Raw genomic sequence first — 21,425 nt, 5'->3', positions numbered from 1 at the left:
GTTAAAACAAAGCAAAACGTTTTGGTTCATCAAGGCACTGGGAGAAGGCGAGGCTGTGTCCGCTGAGCCTTTTACTGCAGCTTTGCTGACTGCAAGGTGGAAACCAAGGGAGTTTCGTAAATGGATGGAAGACAGCGATTTCCCCCACTGCCTCAACGTCTCACAAAAACTTTGTCTAGCTGCCGTTCCGATCATCTCGCCCAGCAACATTCGGCACATCTCAAGGCTGAACTGACAGTGAGAGAATTAGTAGCGGGAAAGGGATGGGAGGAGTATGCTGAATGCGGTCCGCAGTCATAAACAATAGGGAACGAGATGGAAAGGTAAAAGGTGGCCAGTATTAGCAGATGGCTTGCTTACTACGAAAGTGCTCTCATTCAAGGGCAAGTTAAATATAGTCTTCCTTGTTGGACACCCAACAGTTGACATAGCCCTGGGTTTATAAGAACCTCGCTGGCGACTCTCTGAGCTCATGCATGGTAGGTATGTAGTGTAGGCTGCCAGCCATGCCCAGTGACCCTTAGACATCAGCATCACCACAGTGGGACGGGGGAATCTGAAGTAATGGGGACAGCACTGGCCACGTTTAAATCAAAAACTATTGACCATTGGCCTACCATGTGTGAGGGATATAATGGCGACCCAGACCCAACCCCTGCCATCACAGAGCTTGCCATCTAATGAAGGGAGGAAGGCCATCATGTTGATCATCCACAAGGAATAAACTGCAAAGGATGACTGAGGTTCAGAGGAGGGACAGAGCACAAGAGACTGGTAAAGAAACAGTGGCATTAGAAATGGGCAGGGAAAGATAGGTGAGAGCTTAAAAGGCAGAGATGGGGAGATGCAGAGGCACAGTCACGAGCAACAGGTGAGGCGCACGCTGGTGTTTAAGAAGCAGGAACAAGGGGCGCCTGGGTGGCTCAGTCGTTAAGCGTCTGCCTTCGGCTTGGTCACGATCCAGGGTCCTGGGATTGAGCCCCGCATCGGGCTCCCTGCTCAGTGAGGAGTCTGCTTTTCCCTCTCCCACTCCCCCTGCTTGTGTTCCCTCTCTCGCTGTGTCTCTCTCTGTCAAATAAATAAATAAATAAATTCTTAAAAAAAAAAAAAAAGAAGCAGGAACATTCCAAGTGGATGGAGCAGAGACTATGTAAGTAGGACAACAAAAGGAATTAACACTGAGAATATGATGGTGCTATGCTTTGAATGTTTGTGTCATATGTTGAAATCCTAACCCCAATGTGATGGTTTGGAGGTGAGGACTTTGGGAGGTTAGATTAGGGTTAATGAGGTCATGAGGGTGGAGCCCCCATGATCCCATGATGGGATTAGTGCCCCTATAAGGAAATAAAGGGACCAGGACTAACTTAACTCTCTCTTTCTCTCCCTCTCTCTCTCTCCCTGCCATGTGAGAAAACCAGGAGTAGGGCCCTCACCAGAACCGGACCATGCTGGCACCCTGATCTTGGACTTTGAAATTCTAGAACTATGAGACATAAATGTTTGTTGTTTCAGCCACGAGTCTATTTTTCTTGTCATAGCAATGCAAACTAAGATAGGTGGGCTCCAAAGGGCCCTGAGCAGTAGAATAAGCCACTTGGGTTTTTGTAGGGAGACTGGAGAACCACCATGCATTTCTCACCAGGGAGGTTTCTAGATTGTTCTTCTAGGAAGATTAGTTGCACAGTAATGTTGAGGATGAGTTCGGATGAAGGCCAGGAAACTGGCAAAGGGAAGCTGGCTGGAGATTAAGTAGTAGCATTAACAGAAGTAACAATAACGTGCCCTGGGCTGACAATCCAGGCAGAAGGAGGAAAAGGCAGATGAACATGAGCAGGGAAGGATGGGAGGTGGGAGTGGGGCGGTGAGGATGAGGTCCCATGCCCAGGTGACCCAGAAAGGCCGAAGCCATTTAGAAAGATAAGAGGTCAAAAGGACAAAATGAGCCCCATTGATGCATATTTAACCCACAGTGTAGGCGGGTTATCCAGGCCTGGGTCTTGGGCAGGCAGCCAGAGATGGGGGTCTGAGGTTGTGCAGACAAGTCAGCTGCGGGAGCAGGGCCAGGAGCCATCAGAAGAGGGTGGCTGTTCTGCTACAGAAGTGGGTAAGGTTGGGGGACAAGCGCCTCACATTCAGGTCAGTCAGAAACCAGCGAGGCGGGAAGCCGCAGAGCGCGGCGTGAGTCTGGCCGGCAACAGACAGGTGGCAGAGGGACTTGTGGAAGGGGCTCCCTCAAACACAAGTCCCCATCCTCATCCCAAGTGATGCCTTTGGCCTTTGCGTAGTGAGGTTATATAAAAACAGGGATACCACAAGGAGAGTCGAAGATGGGGAGCAGGTTCCCCAGTTTTTCAAGACTGAAGCCCTTAGCCCTTCAGTTTTCTTGGAGGGAAAGAGCTCCCACTCTTACCACTTGCCAGGCCCAGCTAAATCAACTCTTAACTTCTTAGGCTAGACCAGTGTTTCTTGGCATCCAAGGACCACTTTAGGGCCATTGATCACACATGCGGACAGGTATTATGTAGTGATTTTTTTAAAAGTTGGAAGAAACACTGGCTAACAAAAATGAAACTTTTTTTTTTTTGAGAGAGAGACAGAGAGAAGGCATGCGTGGGAGGGAGGGGAGGGGGGCAGAGGGAGAGAGAGGAAATCTTCAAGCAGACTCCCAGCTGAGTGTGGAGCCCAATGTGGGGCTAGATCTTACAACCCTGAGATCATGACCTGAGCAGAAATCAAGAGTCGAACACTTAACCAACTGAACTACCCAGGTGCCCCCCAAAATGAAACTATTTTTAAAGGAAGTATTATTTTTGGCTGCTATCAGCAAGAACCCTTTCAGCAAGGTACCTGCTCAGTTCAGGGATGGGATGAGCTCCTGTCATGGCCCCCTTTCCAGTTTCCTATTCACACAGGGGGAATGACCCAGCCACAAGCCCCGGAGTCCCTGGCACAGTGCATGCCATGGCTCTGTGGTCCTGGTCACTAAGCTCTCTGTCCCTCCATTCCCTCAATGTATATGCTGGGGACAGCGATCTGACCCACAGGGACCGTTACAGGAAGGCAGGCTCTGAGAAAGTATCTGCCACAGAGTGAGTCTCAGAAATGTTAACTATAACCATTACCCCGACTCTCTGTTTCTCCTAGAATAAAAATTCTAAAAAGCAATTACTGCCGTTTGGCCCAAGGGCAAGTGTTTGGTGGCTTTGTTAAGACAGTGGTAGGCGTGGGGATCAACCCACAGGTCACAGCGAATGTCCTCACTGGAAACTACCTCCAGAATCAGTCAGATCTTAAATCCATGAGCAGAAAGCACTCAAGAACTAGAAGGTTAAATGTGTCTGATTCAGGAGGAAGAAAGCAGTGGGTGGATTCCTAATCTATTCTTTCTCTTTCTTTCTACAAAGTATTTCCTCATATCTTATAGTAGCATTTGGATGTAGTTAGCAACTCTGACCTTCAAAGCTTCCTGATTTCCTTTTCCTGTGAGTGAAGAGAAAGAAACACAGGGAAAGATGCAAACTTTCAGAAATCAAGCCGTTTGCACTGCAGTTCAGTTTTGATTTTGTTTTTTGTTTTTTGTTTTTTTTTGGATGAAATTCTATTCTCTTACCCTCAGAGTTAAAAAGTATAATATTTCCGTGATAGGTTCAGGCTATTCAAAAATGCTGACTATGTCTCCATGATTGTGTTAAGTGCTTGAAACCACGGAGAAGCTCTCTGACAGCATGGTCCCTGTCACCAGGAAATACTTCTACCTTCACCCTTACTTCAAAACTCAAGGAGCAAATGAACAAAATGCTATTTATATGAAGTGCAAAAAGCAGGAAAAACTCACCTATGGTGATAGATGTTAGGGAGTGGTTGTCTTGGAAGGGTGGGGTGAGGAGTGAGGCGGGGTATAAGACACAAGAACCATCTGGCCGATGATTCTCCAAGGATTGCCAGTGTGTAGCCTGGCATCTGGGGGGCAGTCTCTTTCTTGGACAGAAGCCCCTCCCTTCTGATCAGGTAATGGTGCGATCAGTAATGATCCTAATGGACTCTTTCCAACCTGCAGCATGCCCGGGATAAGCATTAACTAAATGATGGAGGTTGCTTCATGGCTTGGGTTTGAGGGGATGGATACAAGAGAAAGTTACCCAGCACTGCATCGACCTGCGCCCCGCCCCGGCCCCGCCCCCGTGTGTGGACTTACACTCAAGGGCTCCAGCAGAATGCAAAGCAGAGAGTCTGCGGACACACTCACGGAGCAGAACCGTTCTTCACAGTGTAGACAACCCCAAGCGTGTGGCTGCCCGCCCTGTTACTTAGCGGACGAATTGTGTCAGCAGCTCACTTTGCTTTTTTCTCTGAGCATGTTAAGTTGAACCATATGGATTTCCTAATATTTAATGTTGCAGACTTAAAAAAAATGACAATTTCATGTTTTGAACATTTCATGCTTTTGACATATTTGCTATTTACTTTATGGTTTATTTGGCCAGACTGTAACTTGCATAAACTTGTGCAACTCTTGAGTGAGAACTGCTCCAGTTCTGGTCACTTCTCATTTCTTTAATGACAGCATTTATCACTTGTGTGCCAAAAGCACTAGTATTTTCATTTGTTCTGAAAAACTCAATAGGCTTAAGAGAGATCCCTGGGCCTTATGTTAATAATACTGATAATAACTGTCATAACACAAGCAGCACATAAGTGTGTACGTAAGCATTCTACATACATTAACTCTCGTATTCCTTACAACAACTCTGTCGTAAGTTCCATTATCATCTGTTGTTTACAGAGAAGGCAACTATTTACCAGGATTCTGTAACAGCTACCAACGCAGGGGATGAATGGCTCCCCAGTGCAAATAAATTCAAAATTTTAGATATTCATTATCATACTTCCTGTTTGCAGGTTTCTTTTTTGGCTGCTTTTGAGAAATCACCCCACTTGCAGATTGACAGTTCAAAGTCACATTAGAAACCTGTTAACGATTACCATTTGCATGCTGATTTGAGTTCTAGGATTTACATTATTTTCCCTTTTTTTGGACTTCAAGGAGTCATTTTGAACCACTGATCCAACCACTAATTGAAAAGGGCAAATTAAGTATATGTAAAGATTAACTTGTAAATGAGACAAAAATATTTGTAGATAATTACACCCTTTGGATAGCTGAGAAGTAACTAAGACAGTCCTCGTAGCATGTGCTAAATATTTAATACTCCTTATCACTATGATGTATTAAGAAAAACATCTGACCAGTGGTAAAAGTAAAAACTCTGATCATCCTTATCAGTCACAGAAAGGAGAACCCAGCATTGTGTTTCTAAAGCCCACTGAAGGGAGGTGACTCAGGATTTCCCAGGGAAGGTGGGGGGTGGGTGGGATGGGAGGGAGGTGGGTTTGAAGCAGATCAGGGGGCACAAACCATGAAAGCATAGAGGGTGTGGAGGGTCCTGAGAGACGGGGAAGCCAGGAGTCCACACCTGCATAGCATCTCCTAGGGGTGGGAGGACCTCTGGGAGAGCTCAGGGATACAGGGTGGACTGAACATCTGAAAGCTGAAGTTTCTGGAGCCCTGGTGAAAGGCTCTCGTGCCCAGCTCTGCACAGAAGCAGAGAACCTGTCTGTCTTCAAGGGACTCCAGGCTTGGACACAGAGCATATCACAGCTGTGGCCAGTGTGGTCTGGCTGAAGAGTGTTCTTTCCCATTTCGAAAGGCCTTCATGCAATACGGTGTATGCGTGTGACAGAGGGAGGCGGGGCCTGGGGGGCTGGGGTTGGGGGTAGGAGTACGAGACAGATAAAATCAAATTTGGACAAATAAAGGAAGGTTCCACTTTTCACAGCCAGAGTGGTGGGAAAAAATGCATATCTGCTATAAACCCATTTTTCTTTTTATTTTAGAGAGAGAGAGCGGGGGGGAGGGCAGAGAGAGGAGAGAGACTCTCAGGCAGACTCCCTGCTGAGTGCAGAGCCCCATGCGGGGCTGGATCCCACAACCCTGAGATCATGACCTGAGCTGAATCCAAGAGTCGGACGCCCAACTCACTGTACCACCCAGGCGCCTCCAGAAACCCTTTATGAAGAATACAATGGAATATCTGCAAAAATCTCAATTTGTAGTTCACATTTCCTCCGTAATTGTTAACTGCCAACAGACCCACTAGTTTGCTCACCAGAGACCACCAGGGCTCCATGAACCTTATTTTACAAAATGGTGTACTCGATCTTGAGCAACATGAGAGTTGGGGACCTTTCAGCAGCTAGCAGACAGTGAGCATACAACAAAAATGGGTTGAACTGAGCTGCTGTTGTTTGAGTATAGGTAAGTGTATGCCTTCCGAATCATAACACAGTATAAAAACCTTCCATCACAGGGCCTCCCAGAGGTCCATCATTCTTTGGAACCATGACACATAATCCATAAGACCTGGCAGCTACATTTGTTTTTAACAATCGTCTGAATTTTATTAAATGAGAATTTAAGGAAAATAGTTAATTCCTCTGTAATTTCTTTTCCTTCCTTCCTTCCTTCGTTCCTTCGTTCGTTCGTTCCTTCCTCCCTCCCTCCCTCCCTCTCTCCATTCCTTTCTTTAAATTTTGCCTGTGGAAGTTTTCAAGCTTGAGAAGACCTTATTTCACTTTGAAGCAAAAGGATCTCAAGAATCTTAAAAAGCCAATATCCATAAAACCAAACCAGTACATATAAAAGTTCTGCCAAAGTCCCTCTAGGTAAAATTATCTGGTGTTCCCAAGGGGCAACAGTGAGGACAGTGACAGCCCAGAGGGCACACAAGAGAGAAGCCCAGCTGGGCCTTCCAGAACCCCCAGTCCATGGCAGGACTCTCCACAGGAGCCCCCTGGCTTAGGCCTCCCACCTCTCAGTATCTTAGTTCCCCAGTGTCTGGGGAACATGGTACTGCATTAAAGGGAAGAGAAAACCAAAACCTTCATCAAAAATCTTGATTAATTAAAATCCAAGTGACCAGAATCCTCAGACAAGTTTTATTTTACTCTCATTTCACTTTTAGAAGATGGCAGACTGAGCATTTCTTTTGAAACAAATAAAGACTTCTTAAATATGGATTCGGGACAGTCCAACCTTAGCCCCAAACTCCTAAACTTTTTAAGTTTTACAACAAAAACTGGCCTAAACTAATTCATGATATCAGTGAATTACCTTTCCACAAGTTTTAGAAGTATCTGTGATCATAGCCCATTAGAAAAACATTTCAATTATCAAAGAAAGATTAAAGCTAAATTTTATCTACTTAGGCAGAAAGTACACACATCACTATAGAAAGATAAATAATAGGGATAGAAACGAAAGTTTTCTGTATTAATTTTCATTACTAAAAATACTGAACTAATCAAAACATACACTTTACAGAACATTCCAATTAACTGAGTTTGAACAAAATAGATGTCATTACTTCTGCAGGCCCTGTCTCCCCACAAAGTTTGCTATTTTTTGTCAACATTAAAGAAAAATACTACTGGAAATCTTTGCTAAAGGGACACTTTAAAATATTGCTGATATCCCAATTAAAAAATATAAAAATATAAAACACAATTTCCAACAGGGAGAAAAATGTTAAAGTTCTTTAGTTGTTGTTTCTGTGCTTCCTCTTAATGAAACACTTAAAAGGGATCTACACCTTTGGCTTTCAAAAGTCCCAGATGTTTTGATACATTTCATAATTTATAGCAAAATTCCAATTTGGGGGATGTCAAGAACAACAATATAATAAAACAAAAGTCAGAAAAAGGCTAGACTAGGGTAAAAAGTAGCCAATATGAATTTAAAAATGGAATAGGAACACACATATTGCTTTATTTTGTATTTGACAAGTCACACATCTATTTCTCACCTCATTATTGCTCCCAAGATCTATTTTAATATTTACTGTGTGTGTTAATAAAAATGAGTAATGAAGAGAACTGCACTCAACCATATGCCATGAGTAACCACTAAAGCATAAAATAAGTTAATAATAAAAAGTTCTTGTTAGAACACACCAAGAATTTCAATTAGCTGTTTTATTTACCAACATTATCTTAAAGTTGACATAAAGTTAACTGCTCCCTGCTTTTAATTTATTTCATTTAATGACTATTTCTTCTTCATTTCTATTCTTCTTTTAGGGATGAAGCCGGAGGAAAAGCAAAGGAAAGCTATTGCCAGCATCATGACCGTCGATTCTTGGTACCAGCCTCGAAAACAACTGAGAGAGAACTTGACATTCTGGTTTCTCAAGTGTCATAAGAATCCTCTACTCTGCACCTGTCCAGAGTTGTGGTGCAGGGTGTCCCTGGTCCCAGTAAGAGCCAATACAAAGGCCTGAGCACATGCCTTCCTATTCACAGTCATGCTTTATATTGCTAATGAGATAACGGGAATCTTCATCTGCATGCTTCCGCAACTGACATGTGCCCCCCCCCGCCCTCCCCGCCCCCCTGCCCCCCTGCCCCCCGCAAGGCTCCACAGAGCCCAGCCCGCAGAGCGCCGCGCTCAGAGGCGGCGGTGACTTACGGTGCTCAGGCAGACCCCGCTAATGCCAGGATTCCACGTGTACCACCAGTGGCCTTTCCAGAAAGAGGCACACGCGGGCCTCTAACTCTCCAAGGGCTGCTAGGAGCAGAGCCCAGGTAATCCCGATGAATTAGAGGATCCCTGCCTCCCCGTCGCCAGGCCCACCGCGACGGCAAGCTCGTCCCAGACTCGCAGTCCATTTGTCTGCCACAGCCCAGCAAATCCCACAGATCCTCTGAGCCTCCGAGGGAGGCTTTTCAGACCCTGAATCTTATTTAATGTTCACATGGAAAAAGCAACTGCTGCTTGCTGTGCCCATAAAATTCTTGGTGAAAATTAACACCTTGCTCATATAAAAGCGGAAAGGAAAGTACTTATCTCTTTGGGGGCCATTTGGGAAAGAAAACAATCTCCCCAGAAGCAAGATTCTGTCGGGCACTGCGGTGCCGGGAGTCTGTTCGGCAGCCGCTGGCTGGGCAGGCGGAAAAGCCTTGTAGATGCTGTCCTCGTTTCATTAGGGGAGGGATCAAAGAGGATCTTTATTTGATTCTGTCCCCAAAGCCAGGTGTCTCTCACATATGTGTCACCCATCACAAGTTCAGTGAGTGGAAGCAGTGACAATAAATAAAAGCAGATTATCACAGCTATTGCTACCTATTTTGAAAACGCCCCGTCTGTACATAACCCTCAAAGTTACGTAAATAAAACCAAGCATGGTCTTCTTCTTATCTACCACAGTTATGATGCACAATAAAGAATAAAATCAAAAAGGAGACATGGTAACATAATAAGGTGACCTCAAGCTGTCATCTGGGGAAGTCGAGTTTTAAATTCTATCACTCAGGAAAATACTTCACATGGACAATTTAGTAAATTAATGTATTTGGATTTCTGTGACTTGTAGCCATGGCATTTTTAAGGCCAAATTTAGATGCGTCCTAAGGTCCTAAGCTCTCCGCAGTGATTAGGGGAGACATAGACCCTGCCTGGTGGCGTCCTGATAACAGACTGGAACAGCACTTTCTCTAAAGTGTAGAATGCACTTGGGGTTCGGAGGTCAGTCCAATATAGCGTGACAATGGCACTAGGAAGGTTGTGTGGGACACGCTAATGGCAGCTGTGAATGTCACTTGGGTCCCTGTACAGCAGTGGTTCTCAAACTCAGCTATGTGACAGAATCACCTGGGAGCTTTTTAAAATCTTGGTGCAAGGCCTCACTCCAGACCTGCAAACTGGGTATCAGCAATTTTTAAAAGCTCTCCAGGTAATTCGAATGTGCTGATAAATATGAGAACCAGTGCTATGGACAAGTGCTCTTCAAACTTGAATATGTGCACGAATCCCCTGGATCTCGTTAAGACGCAGATTCTGATTGAGTAGGTCTGGGGTGGACCCCGAGACTCTGCATTTTAACCAGACCCCAGGGGATGCTGCTGGGCTAGTTTAAGGAGCAAAATCGTAGACAATGGTAAACCACCAAAAACCTCTGCGAGGGAGTGATGTAACCACAGCTGAGCTTTCTAAAGATCCATCAAGCATCCTTTAGTGTAAGTAGACTTCAGGGGAGGGAATGGGACAGGAGACCAGTAAGGAAGCTACTAAAGGAGAAGGGACAGGTACAGGGGAGTCTCATGGAATCCTGGTAGCAGGCTCACTGAGGGGAAGCAACCCTACCTTCCTCAATGCCACCTGCAGGGTTGTTGCTAAGGGGTATGCCTGTAAAAGGCCCTACAAGGATCTAAAAGACCCTATACAACTGCAGTCTACTTTGGCATGTGGTCCTTCCCGGCAGTCTGAGTAACTGGAATGAACAGCATGGGTGAGAATGCCAGGGCCTGTGACTTCTCCTTGTGGAAAAGACTCCTTGTTCCCCTATTATTTCTCCTCTCTGCTAGGCACATGGGGGACTTGCTCGTGTCTGCCCCCTGCAGCTGAGAGGGCCCTGGTACGTTCTGAGCAGGTGGGGTAGGCCGAGCCTGCACTGGTCAGCACCCACCCTTCCCTCCCTGCCACCTGCCAGCAGCAACTGAGACAGTAGAGCCCAGCTCCCAGAAAGAGAAATACACTTCTGTAGGGCTAAGTGGCAGAGATCTTCAGGTTATCTGTTACCGAAACATGAGACTGGCCAATACCTCCTGACTGATACTCTGATCGGTGGCTTCACTCCATGTAGGCCGGTCCCAGCTACCGGGCAGAGGTGATCTGAGGTTCCTAGTGGCCTGGTGAGCCTGCTGATGAACTGTCTAAGTTCCATTCAGGATTGGGGGGGATATCTCTTAAAGACCCTGGTCCCAATGACTCATGCAACCCCCAGGACTACCAGGGAAACCTCACTAGGCCCCACGTGAGAAGTGTTTCCTAAGTTCCCGAAGGTTTCCTTGTAAGAAAGATGGTTCTGAAATAAGTACTCCTGGCCATGGTGTGTTTTTCTCTCTTCCCTTGTTCCTCCATTTCACGGGGAGCGAGAATCAGACATTATCATTTGGTTTTCACCTCTGCTCTCTATTTCAGTCCAACTCTCTCAAAGCCAGTTTTCTACATCGAGAGTTTTAACTAAAGAGCATGACACAAATCTATTTTTAAGATTCAAATTATACTGGAGATGATTTTTTTAATTAAAAAAATAACTATTGCTTTTAAGTTGAAGATTTAGCTCGATATTCTTTTCAGACCTCTCACTTCACACCAAACCAAAGACAGTTCAGAGGGCTCTAATGTCACTCAGCTAAACCTCACCCTGAAATTAGATATTTGAAGTCTGCAAATGAATGTAAAACAGGTTGTGTGTGAGCACAATATTAAAATAATGACCTGAAACCACTACAAAGGCGAATCACCAACTTTAGTGGTAGCTCATGATTTTGTCTTTGTTTACTGAAAGTCATCCTTATTGCTCAAGTGGATAATGAGCAATGTCCTTGGAAAATATTCTTGCATCAGACAGTTATCAGGAAGAGCATGGCATTGGGGACTCAAGATAAATATTTTTAAATTACTGAATAAACTGGACCCAAATTTCTCATTTGGACAATGGAGTTAGGTGTCTTTTCATCTCCATAGTTTTCTGGCATGCTGGTTTAGGATTCCCTTCAGTGGGGGATGTGAGGCTATCTTGGCTGGGAATATGAGTACTTTTCAAAGAAGGCTTTTAGTTCTCTCAAAGTCTCAGATAGCCTCTCATTCCCCACGCATCAGTCTGTTTCCTTTACCTCTCACATAATGCAATTCAAAAGAAATTTCTAAACTCATTCTAATCCATCAGTTCAGCCATTCATTTGTTTTTTTTGCTGAAACATAATCTTGTAATTGTCATCTGTGTCTACATTTACAGCCCATTAAAAATAAAGCCCATGTAAAATCTTAATTTTTTGTCTTTACTTTGGTAAATAGGAGAAAAGGCATTAAAATATATGAAATTGGAAACTGTCCTGTCCCCAAAACTATTTTTTCCTATTTCTACTAGACTGAAAAACCCACCTAGCTGGAGAAACTTGTTCCCAAGAGATTCTTGTCAGTTTTGCTAAAATTTTTATTACCTTTATTGTTTATTAAATCACTGATATCTGTTCTCTGTGGTTGGGTAAGTTCTATCTGTCAACACGGGGTGATCCACTTATATAGCCTGCATCTTGCAAATAGGGCCTAATAAATGAATGTCTTCTACACTGGATTTTTAAAAATTATTATTTTATCATAAGAATAATATATGCTAATAGTAAAAATTTTGAATTACACAAAAGGGGGTATGAACTAAAGAGAAAAGATATCCCCAATTCTAGTCCCCTGCTGTAGAGGTTTCCTTTGTATCTTTTTAGATATTATCTATCCACACTGTGAATTGTGTAAGACTGTTGAATCACAGACCTGTACCTCTGAAACAAATAATACATCATACGTTAAAAAAAAAAAAAAAAGAAGATAGCAGGAAGGGAAGAATGAAGGGGGAGAAATCGGAGGGGGAGACGAACCATGAGAGACGATGGACTCTGAAAAACAAACTGAGGGTTCTAGAGGGGAGGGGGGTGGGAGGATGGGTTAGCCTGGTGATGGGTATTAAAGAGGGCACGTTCTGCATGGAGCACTGGGTGTTATACGCAAACAATGAATCATGGAACACTACATCAAAAACTAATGATGTAATGTATGGTGATTAACATAATAAAAAATATTATCTATGCACAAAAACACACACATGTTTATAAAAACAGAGAATGAAATCATCTGTAGAATGCTCTTTCAATATATCTTGTTCATCTTTTCTTATTATTGGATATAATTGTTTATGACTACTAATATTCTGTAGTATAAACATTCTAAAATTTATTTACTCAGTCTTCAATTGAAGAACAGTTTGGGGCATTATATCAAATGGTGCAATGAACATACTGGCACGTACATATTTAAATACCTGTATTAAGATATTTGTGGGATATGTAAATTCTGGGTCAAAGTATGCATATTTTCATATATTTGGTATTTATAATGAAAACTGCCTTCCAGAAGAATTGTACCGATCTGTATTTTGCAAATCATGTAGATGGATAAGCACCTGTTATCCTATACATTTGATAGCACTGAGTATTATCAACTTTCAGGATCTTTGTCAATCCAACAACTGAAAAAGTGTAAGTCACAGTTATTAATTTATATTTCCCTTAATCATGAGTGAGGCTGAGCACACTATACACATACTAATAAACTGATGTTTATTAGCAGTCTGTATTTCTCACTCACACTGACTTGTAAGAGCTCTTTCTTATATTAAGAAAATTGGTCTTTTATCATGGGGTGGCAATTCCAGCCCTCCTCCCCCTTGCCTTGTTTGTTATATGTTCCTTGATCCAGTTTTTGGGTATATTTTGTTGAGCCGAAGTTTTACATTTTTATGTGGATAAATTCATCCCTCTTTTCCTTGATGGCTTCTGAGTTTTCTAGTAGGTTTATTGTCCAAGAAAGGAAGAACTGCTTCTCATTTAACCTCTGAAATAACCACAGAAAGTAGCTGAAGAGGCTGGTTCCATTACTTACACACATTGTGACCTTCTGCAAATTACTCATTTTCCTAGAATCTCAATCTCCTCATCTGTAAAATTAGGATAATAAAAGCTACCTTGCAGGATTATTGTGAAGACCAAATAAAATAATGTAAGTGGTGACTCAGTGCATAGCAAATAGGGAGTGTTCCATAAATGGTAGCCTTGCTTCCCCTAGATTTTAGCCAGCATCATCACTTAGCTCTAGGTGGTGAGCGCTATACCCGTGGTGAATTCACAGTTCCCTGGGAGGCACAGAGAGGACTGGGGGTCACAGCACAGCACCCAGGGGCCCAGCACCTGGCTTGCTCGGGTGTTGCTATGTCGTGTAATTTCCCATGAAACACCAGAAATTCTTAGCACGGTTCTTAGAGCACCTTGGGATCTAAAAGTTTTTGAGCATTTCATTTGGTGATCTGTGCTCACCAAAACAGCTCAGGACAAACACCAGTGATGACGCACAGGCATACTGCTTTTGGGTAAGAGTGACGTCTTTACCTTAATTTTCATGAGAACGAAGGGAAGAAACTGCTCCAGAGCAAGGAACAGAATTGAAACAAGAAATTAAAAGTATAAAAACTTGCATGCTGTTTCACATCATCCTCTTACATTAAATGAGAATTCATAAGCACCATACAAGTTGACAATCCCCTTTATAATATGAAGAGAAACACGTATGTACGTCTAATTGAAGGTATTTGCTACACATTCATGTTCCGCCTCCTATCTGATTTTATTTCTACAGCTAAATAGATCAAGAAAACCAAAAATTTCTTCAAAGAACTCAATTATTTAATATGCTTCTTACTTTAAGGAATATCGAATCCTAAGCAATTTTTATAAGAAGGAATTTATTTTTCCTCTACACCCTGAGCACGGTAACATCATGATTATTCAAGCAAAAAGCGAGCCTAGATCTCAGGTGTCATGACCTAATTGTTCAGAGTGGCAGTTGCTCTTTGGGTTCAATTTTAATTTTTAAGTACCTAGAAAATACTTGGGTCGATTATCTACTGTTAACTCAGCACTCACATCTATCGCTCCGGCGCCAGCCCTACCAACCCTGATCTTAGTATCTGCCAGGAAAACTACAAGATTAGTCATATTCTACAAACACATTTGCAGATGTGTTTTAGCCAGAGAACCCAACTCATTCATTTCCTACAGAAATCTGTGCACGGAGTGCGGCGCACTCATTTCCTCAAGCGGCAGCAATGACATCTTCCATCCTACATGTGCTTCTTCCAATGTGACCTTGAAGGTTCTTCCTTTGCGAGGTGCAGGTTATGTCCTCTCCTCCTGAAACCCGATGGCTTCTATGACCATTTCCACCAACAGAAGGTAGCAGGAGTGATGCGATGTGACTTCTGAGACTAGGTCACAAAAACAGTGTGGCTTCCCAGTGCTCACTGCCATAGCTTCTCTTAGAGCCACCAGCCCCCATCTATAAGGAGCTCAGATCCAGAGGAGACTGTGCTGAGAAAGCTCCCGCCCTGTGCTCTCCAGCCCAAATGCCACCAAGTCCTCGCCAGTGTCTGCTGCCAGCCTCACTCCACCCCGCGTCCAGCCGCTCGCTGTCTTCGAGGCTTCTCAGACAAGGCAGGCCCCGGCATCGAGAGCAGTGACAAGGATCTGCGCGCCTAATAGTCAGTGCTTTGTGTCACAAAGTTTGGGGGCAGTTTGTTACCCAGCAATAAATAACAGATTTTCATCCTAGGTTTACTTAAGAACAGGCTATCTTGCAACTGCTGAGGATAAATGATTCCCCAAAGCGCTGCAAAACTTCTGCGGGAACAATGTGAACAGATTAGCCACCTTGCCCATTAATATCCTGCTAAACAGCCACATGTTGGGAAGCAGCCAGCCATTCAGCTGTGACTCTCAACGTAAACACCAAACGATGGATTCCCCATAAATCGTCAGGCTGCTCAAAGATTAGTGGGGAAGGGGCAAATCTGGTGAGGGTTTTCCAAAAAGAAAATAAAATATTTAGACCATCTTGTCAGTTGCTCTTCAGACGCCGCATTTTTCTCTGTCACCGGTTCCAGCTGATTTGACAGATGCTTCTGTGGCTCTTTAAGCTGAAAACCATTTATCCTGAGAACATAGAGACAAATGCCAGACTGGATCTAATCTATGGAAAAGTAAACTCAGAGGATGGTACTGTGTCCAAAGAGTATAATGCTAACTTACTATTATTGTTGTTTTTTAGTTTTTAATTATTTTTAAAGATTTTATTTATTTATTTGACAGAGAGAGAGAGAGAGCACACACAAGCCGGGGTAGGGGCAGAGGTAGAGGGAGAAGCAGGCTTCCTGCCGAGCAGGGAGCCCCATATGGGGCTCGATCCCAGGAAGCTGGGATCATGACCTGAGCCAAAGGGAGACACTTAACCAACTGAGCCACCCAGGCACCCCACTATTATTGTTAATACTTATTTTGCAAAACAGATGAGATACAAATTCTCTGACACAGGGTATAAAATAAAACTCTGGATGGAAAACAGGAAATACAGAATTGATTAACCTGAATTTATAAGGATCCTCACTTCTGGTGGCAAAGAAGGGGAGAGGGTAGAATAAAGAGCTTCATCCCCATGAAGCCTGGGGCGGTAGCGATCTGGTAGGACTGGTGATAGTACCACGGAGTTGGTCTTTATGACATGTTTAAACATCTGGACCAGCATACAAGGTATGAATGCAAAATAGCCATACACATGTCATATTCCACGTATTCATGTGGCATTAACTCAATGTATTAGGATATATACATTTTCACATCAGGATCCATTATAGAAGATTTTGGGGGTACATTATAAAAATGATTTATTTAGCATTCCCCTGCCTCATTAGCAGTAAACAGATTAAGCTTTCTAACCATTACGCATTACATTTTTTAAGCCTACTAGCTTTGCATGTATATTTTATTTCCATCTAAGGTTTAGAAAAACCTCCATATCAAAGTAAATTCTGAACAAAACTTCAATGACTGCCCAGCTCAGGGTATGGTGCAGAGTGCTTAGCCAATAGCTTTCGATGGACAGAAGAAGAAACTTGAGGCCAAAAGAGTTTACACGGCTTGCCAAGGGATACACCGATGCCTAGTTATTATTTTAAAAGATGAATGGAGATCAATTTTCAATAGCATGAAAGGTTCATGGAGACAAGCCTGTTATCACCAACAATATGAAATCTGCCTGACTTCCGCAGACATCTTCTGAGCACCCACTACGGACCAGGCCCTGTGCTCGGTGACTCAGGAAAAACAGAATCACCTCTCACCTCGCCGTTCATCCCCATCTTCCTCAGGCAGGCTTCCGGACACTATAAATTCAGCTCAGGTTCATTTTTACCATTTTACATGGGAATCCCGAGCTCACAGAAAGTGATCTGACTATCTACTTACTGAGTGGTGCCACAGGAAGTATATTCTAAAGTTCTTCACTCTAATTAATAGTCTCTGTTCCATCTGGCTAGGAAGGTTTTCTCACCTCAAAATATGGGAAAATATTTTCAAGGCAACTAGATCTGAACGGGACGTAAGAGACCCACTATCATCCTTGTCTGGGAAGCCTTTGTACGTGACCTCACGACAGTCCTGGGCACGGCCTGGAGAGGCCAGTCCAAGGGCGGGTACAGCATGCTCCTCTTAGCCTCATGTGCCCTGTAACCAAAGCCTCAGATGCTTTATTCACTATAGGCAGAATCTAAAATGCCTTTCCCAGTCCAGAGAGTCTCTCTAGCTTAAAATGCTCCCCAAACTAAGTTTTCCCTACTTTCTCTATGGCAGTCAGGCAGGCTACTGGAAATGTCATTCTTTACACAGTACTCACACTTCAAGGTCAGTTAGCTCTAGATTAAAGCTACCCCATTACAATACTTAGAGGGTGTTACAAAGAGGCCTACCTGTTTACCTCAATTGTAACAATCTGGGCTGGTTGGAAGGGTTGGACAGACAGTTCTGAAGCCGGCGATTGGGTCTGGGGCAGAGACAGAGAGAGGCTTACAGAAACTGAAGGGGAATCTCGGCTCCTGTACCTGGCTCACAAATAATGAATCTTTTATGCAAAAGCAATTACACATATGAGGAAGAAAGCTTTCCCCCGAAATGGCAGAAGTGAAAAAAAGCTATTGATTGGTTTTGTCCCCAAACAATAGGACCACTTCCCTTTAGCTCTCAGCCTGCATTCTGGATGGCTCTGCCCCTGCCCTTGGCTGTGAAATGCCTCCTGAGCTAGCCTGCTCCCAGCCTCCATGGGCTGTCCCCCATGCTTCTGCGCACACTCAATGTCACTTGAGTTCACCTGCTTCTCACCGTCATCAGTCTCCATGAACCCCATAGTGTTTTGGGTGAAGGATTCTGAGTTTCCTCACTTCGAGAAGAGAAATCATAAAAGAAAATTGTTTTCTGGCTCCACTTAACTTTTTTTTATTTGCTTACATTTTCTCCTAGCTGGTGAGCGGGCAATTTGAATGACTTTACAAATTTGAACAGATCCCTAGGAGTCAAAGAAACCTGTCTTAATAGACTCCTTAAGAGATACAATAGAATTAGGCTCCTGTTAGCAAGAAAAACATCTAATCCTCTAGAATAGCTCCCTCAATTGTCCTTTCAACACCCATTCCACCTCTCCATTCACTGTAGAAGATGTCCTCTTTAGGTGACAGGTGCCGGGACTCCTCAAGATGGTATTTAAAAGGGAGAAAGTAAAGAAGTTTGCTGATTAGGCCCATTAAGCAGTGCTCGGAGGGGAGAAGTCAGCTTCTTGTTGTGGCTTCTCATTTATATGGCTGGCTTAATCCAGGGTAAGGCTGATGGAAACGGCCCCTGGAAACAAACACAGGAGGGCAGGGATAATGAAAACAAACCAACCACCTCCGTTGGCAAGAGTCCTCAGAGAACGAAATGCAAATTTAATTTTTAGATACTCAGGGATACATCAGAATATGCCTTTGTTTCGCTCTTGAAGGGGATCTTGCTCAGCCGTTTGTTCTGAGGACTGGTGAACAGTGCTCGGCTCGTGCTGGGTGTGCAGCAGGTCGGGGCGGTGGGCCAGGGATGAATCGGGGGCTGGACAGACATCCGGCATATCAGAGGCAGTCCTCTGTTGACTTGTGCTTTCACACAAGCTCCAGGTCACGATTCTGAACAGGAATGCTCATCATACGGGAGCGCAGGTAACAATACTGACACCACCATGTGCCTGTGTTGAACTTTAAACAGCTTACAAACCTCTGAAAGCTCTGGAGACCAGGCAGATGTACAGGAAACTGTAATTCTGAGAGGTGACATGATGTGTCCCTTGGAGCAGAGGCAGACCAGACTCAGGTTTCTGGGCTCCTAAGCTGGAGGGCTCTCCGCTATCCCGTGAAACCCTTTTCCTACTGCGAAGATACCGCCATGGGATTCTGGGAATTAGCAGCGGCTTCCAGACTGACCTGGATCAGATCTAGGTAATTTTTTCACTAAGAAATAATAGAACCTATTCCTTCTCCCTCCTAGCAAATGTCCTCACCATTTACCTGGTGACTCAATCCCGAGCTTAGGAGCGATCCTCGTCTCCCGACTCATCCTCGTGCCCATGTCAGCACGTCAGACATGCTTCAGAATAGGCCCTCGCTCCACGCCTGTGCCAGCCTCCCAGGCCAAGCCCCCCTGACCTTTCATCTGCATGGCTGAACCCCTAGCTGGTCCTCTGCTTCTCCTCTGCCTGACAGTCCGCTCTCTACCGAGAAGAGGTAAGTGTGTTCACATTCCTTAAAACCCGCCATCAGAGGGGCGCCTGGGTGGCTCAGTCGGTTGAGCATCTGACTCTTGGTTTCGGCTCAGGTCATGATCTCAGGGTTGTGGGATCGAGCTCAGCGCAGAGCCTGCTTAAAATTCTCTCTCTCCCCCACCTTCTGCCCCTCCCCCCACACTCTTTCTCTCTCAAATAAATAAATAAATCTTTAAAAAAAACAACAACTTGCCATCACACTTAGAAAAGTTCCCGTGTTGTAGCCCAGAGTTCCCAGCCTCACTGGCTTCTCTGAACTCATTTCGTCTCACAAACACACCAGACGTGTTCCTGTCTCAGTGCCTTGGCGTATCCTCCTCCAGACTTTGCATGGTTGTTCCTTTACTTCCCTGTTTTCTCAGCAGGATCTTTCCTGACTCTCCTGAAAAGAACCTACTGTTTTCCACTTCACTGTCTCTGTACCCTACACTTGCCTTTACTGCTGGTATCGCTACTTGAAATCACACTGCCAGTGACCTTGTTTACTGTCCTTCCCAAGAGCCTGGAAGCCCCGTGAGGACACAGCCTTGTCGTCGTGTATTGCCCACACCTGAAGAGAACCTGGCACACGTCCACTGAGCGCATGTGTGAAAGAACAAGGCGCAGCAGAGGGGAGAAGAGCCGCATCTGGCCCACTGAGGACTAAACAGGTATCAGAGTCCAGCAGGATGAGTTCTACCCGGATCCAGTGTGGAACAGAAAGCTATTATTAAGGGCCCCCTTTAGATATGGTCAACACTGCCCACAGTAACATCTACAACGATGAATTCCACCACCCTCCCTGACATTTCTTTAGCGTCTCACATATTACAGAACCACATTTTAAAAAGAGTCAGGCCCGGCATGGTGTCAGGCATTTTGCAGGTGTCCAGGGAACATTCACGGCTGAATTTTAAAAATTCCTGTCATCTGCCATCAAATTAATTATTTTCATTTCCCCATGTTTCCTCTATTCCTTCCAAAATACAAGTATCTATTTTTACACTTTCGTAACCATATATAGACACTGATTTGTTTCCTATCTTATATTTTTTTTAACACTTTTTGATGTTGCAACCCAGTCTTTGTAATTTTTTTTTTTTTTAAAGATTTTATTTATTTGACAGACACAGCGAGAGAGGGAACACAAGCAGAGGGAGTGGGAGAGGGAGAAGCAGGCTTCCCGTGGAGCAGGGAGCCTGATGCGGGGCTCGATCCCAGGACCCTGGGATCATGACCTGAGCCGAAGGCAGGCGCTCAACGACTGAGCCACCCAGGCGCCCCCCCAGTCTTTGTCATTTTTAACGACTCTGTAATATTCCTCCAAGGTGACGTACATACTGTATAATTTACCTAGCCTCTTCGGGGCATGTGGCTACTGGAAGTTCACTGAAAGTAAAGATGCCACACAAATCGAGGTGGTATCAGTGGTGTTCTTTCAGCAGAACCCAAACCACATTCTGACCAGGGCTGACAACTCCATGATGTCCAGCATGGAACAGCCCCAATTCTGACTCTTTATCGCAAGTTTATTGGAGCAAACTTGAGATTGTTGTCAGAAAGCTCCAAATCACTGCACGAATTATTTATGAACGAATGACTTCAACCACTGGCCAAATGCAGCCAGCCTCAGGAAAAGGCACCAAAGGAGGGAGGGAGGGAGGAAGCCAGAGGAGGAAGAGGAGGGGAAGAGGTGGCTGCTGTAAGGGAGCTTCTGGAAAGACTTTAATAAAGGCACCAGTCAGAGCCTGTTTTATTTCTCTGCTCCCTTGAGAAAACAGTCAGCAGTTTGTTGGGGGGATGAATCAGCCAAAGTCAGAGAGGGAAGAAAGGGCTTGCATATCCTGAGGATTTTCCCATCTTGCATTGTTAAAATGCTTGATAAGCTGCTATAAAGGTGTGCGGTTTTCTTCTTTTTCCTCCTTAAGTAACTCTTCCCGCTCTTGGTTTACAAGGCAAATAGTCACAGGCAGTAATTTGGGAAGTAGGGGAAAGCACAGAGAAGAAAGTACCAGTCACCCACCATCCCGTGAGCCAGGGCCGGCCACTGACACCTGCGCTTCTCCTGCTCTCCCTGGCGGAGGCATAAATCTTCCTCAAGGAAGATTTC

The 21,425-nt window shown here is 44.4% G+C and overlaps 1 protein-coding gene across 21 annotated transcripts in view; it reads right to left on the bottom strand.

Annotated features, from left to right (window-relative positions):
* FARS2 (phenylalanyl-tRNA synthetase 2, mitochondrial) overlaps window positions 1-21,425 on the bottom strand; it is a 548,888-nt gene that overhangs the window by 54,626 nt on the left and 472,837 nt on the right. The window contains exon 11 of one of the 21 annotated variants that reach the window (XM_078055656.1): window positions 18,017-18,387. The exons of the other annotated variants lie outside the window; for them this stretch is intronic. Coding sequence (XP_077911782.1) covers window positions 18,339-18,387 — 49 coding nt within the window. The 3' untranslated portion in view covers window positions 18,017-18,338. Of the gene's footprint in view, window positions 1-18,016; window positions 18,388-21,425 lie in introns of those variants that run through there. 21 annotated transcript variants of the gene reach the window in all.

Source organism: Halichoerus grypus, chromosome 9, assembly GCF_964656455.1.
Source record: "Halichoerus grypus chromosome 9, mHalGry1.hap1.1, whole genome shotgun sequence".
In the NCBI taxonomy this organism is placed as follows: Eukaryota; Metazoa; Chordata; class Mammalia; order Carnivora; family Phocidae; genus Halichoerus; species Halichoerus grypus.
The sequence above is the reverse complement of the archived record's forward strand: the minus strand, read 5'-3'. Positions and strand labels throughout refer to the sequence as shown.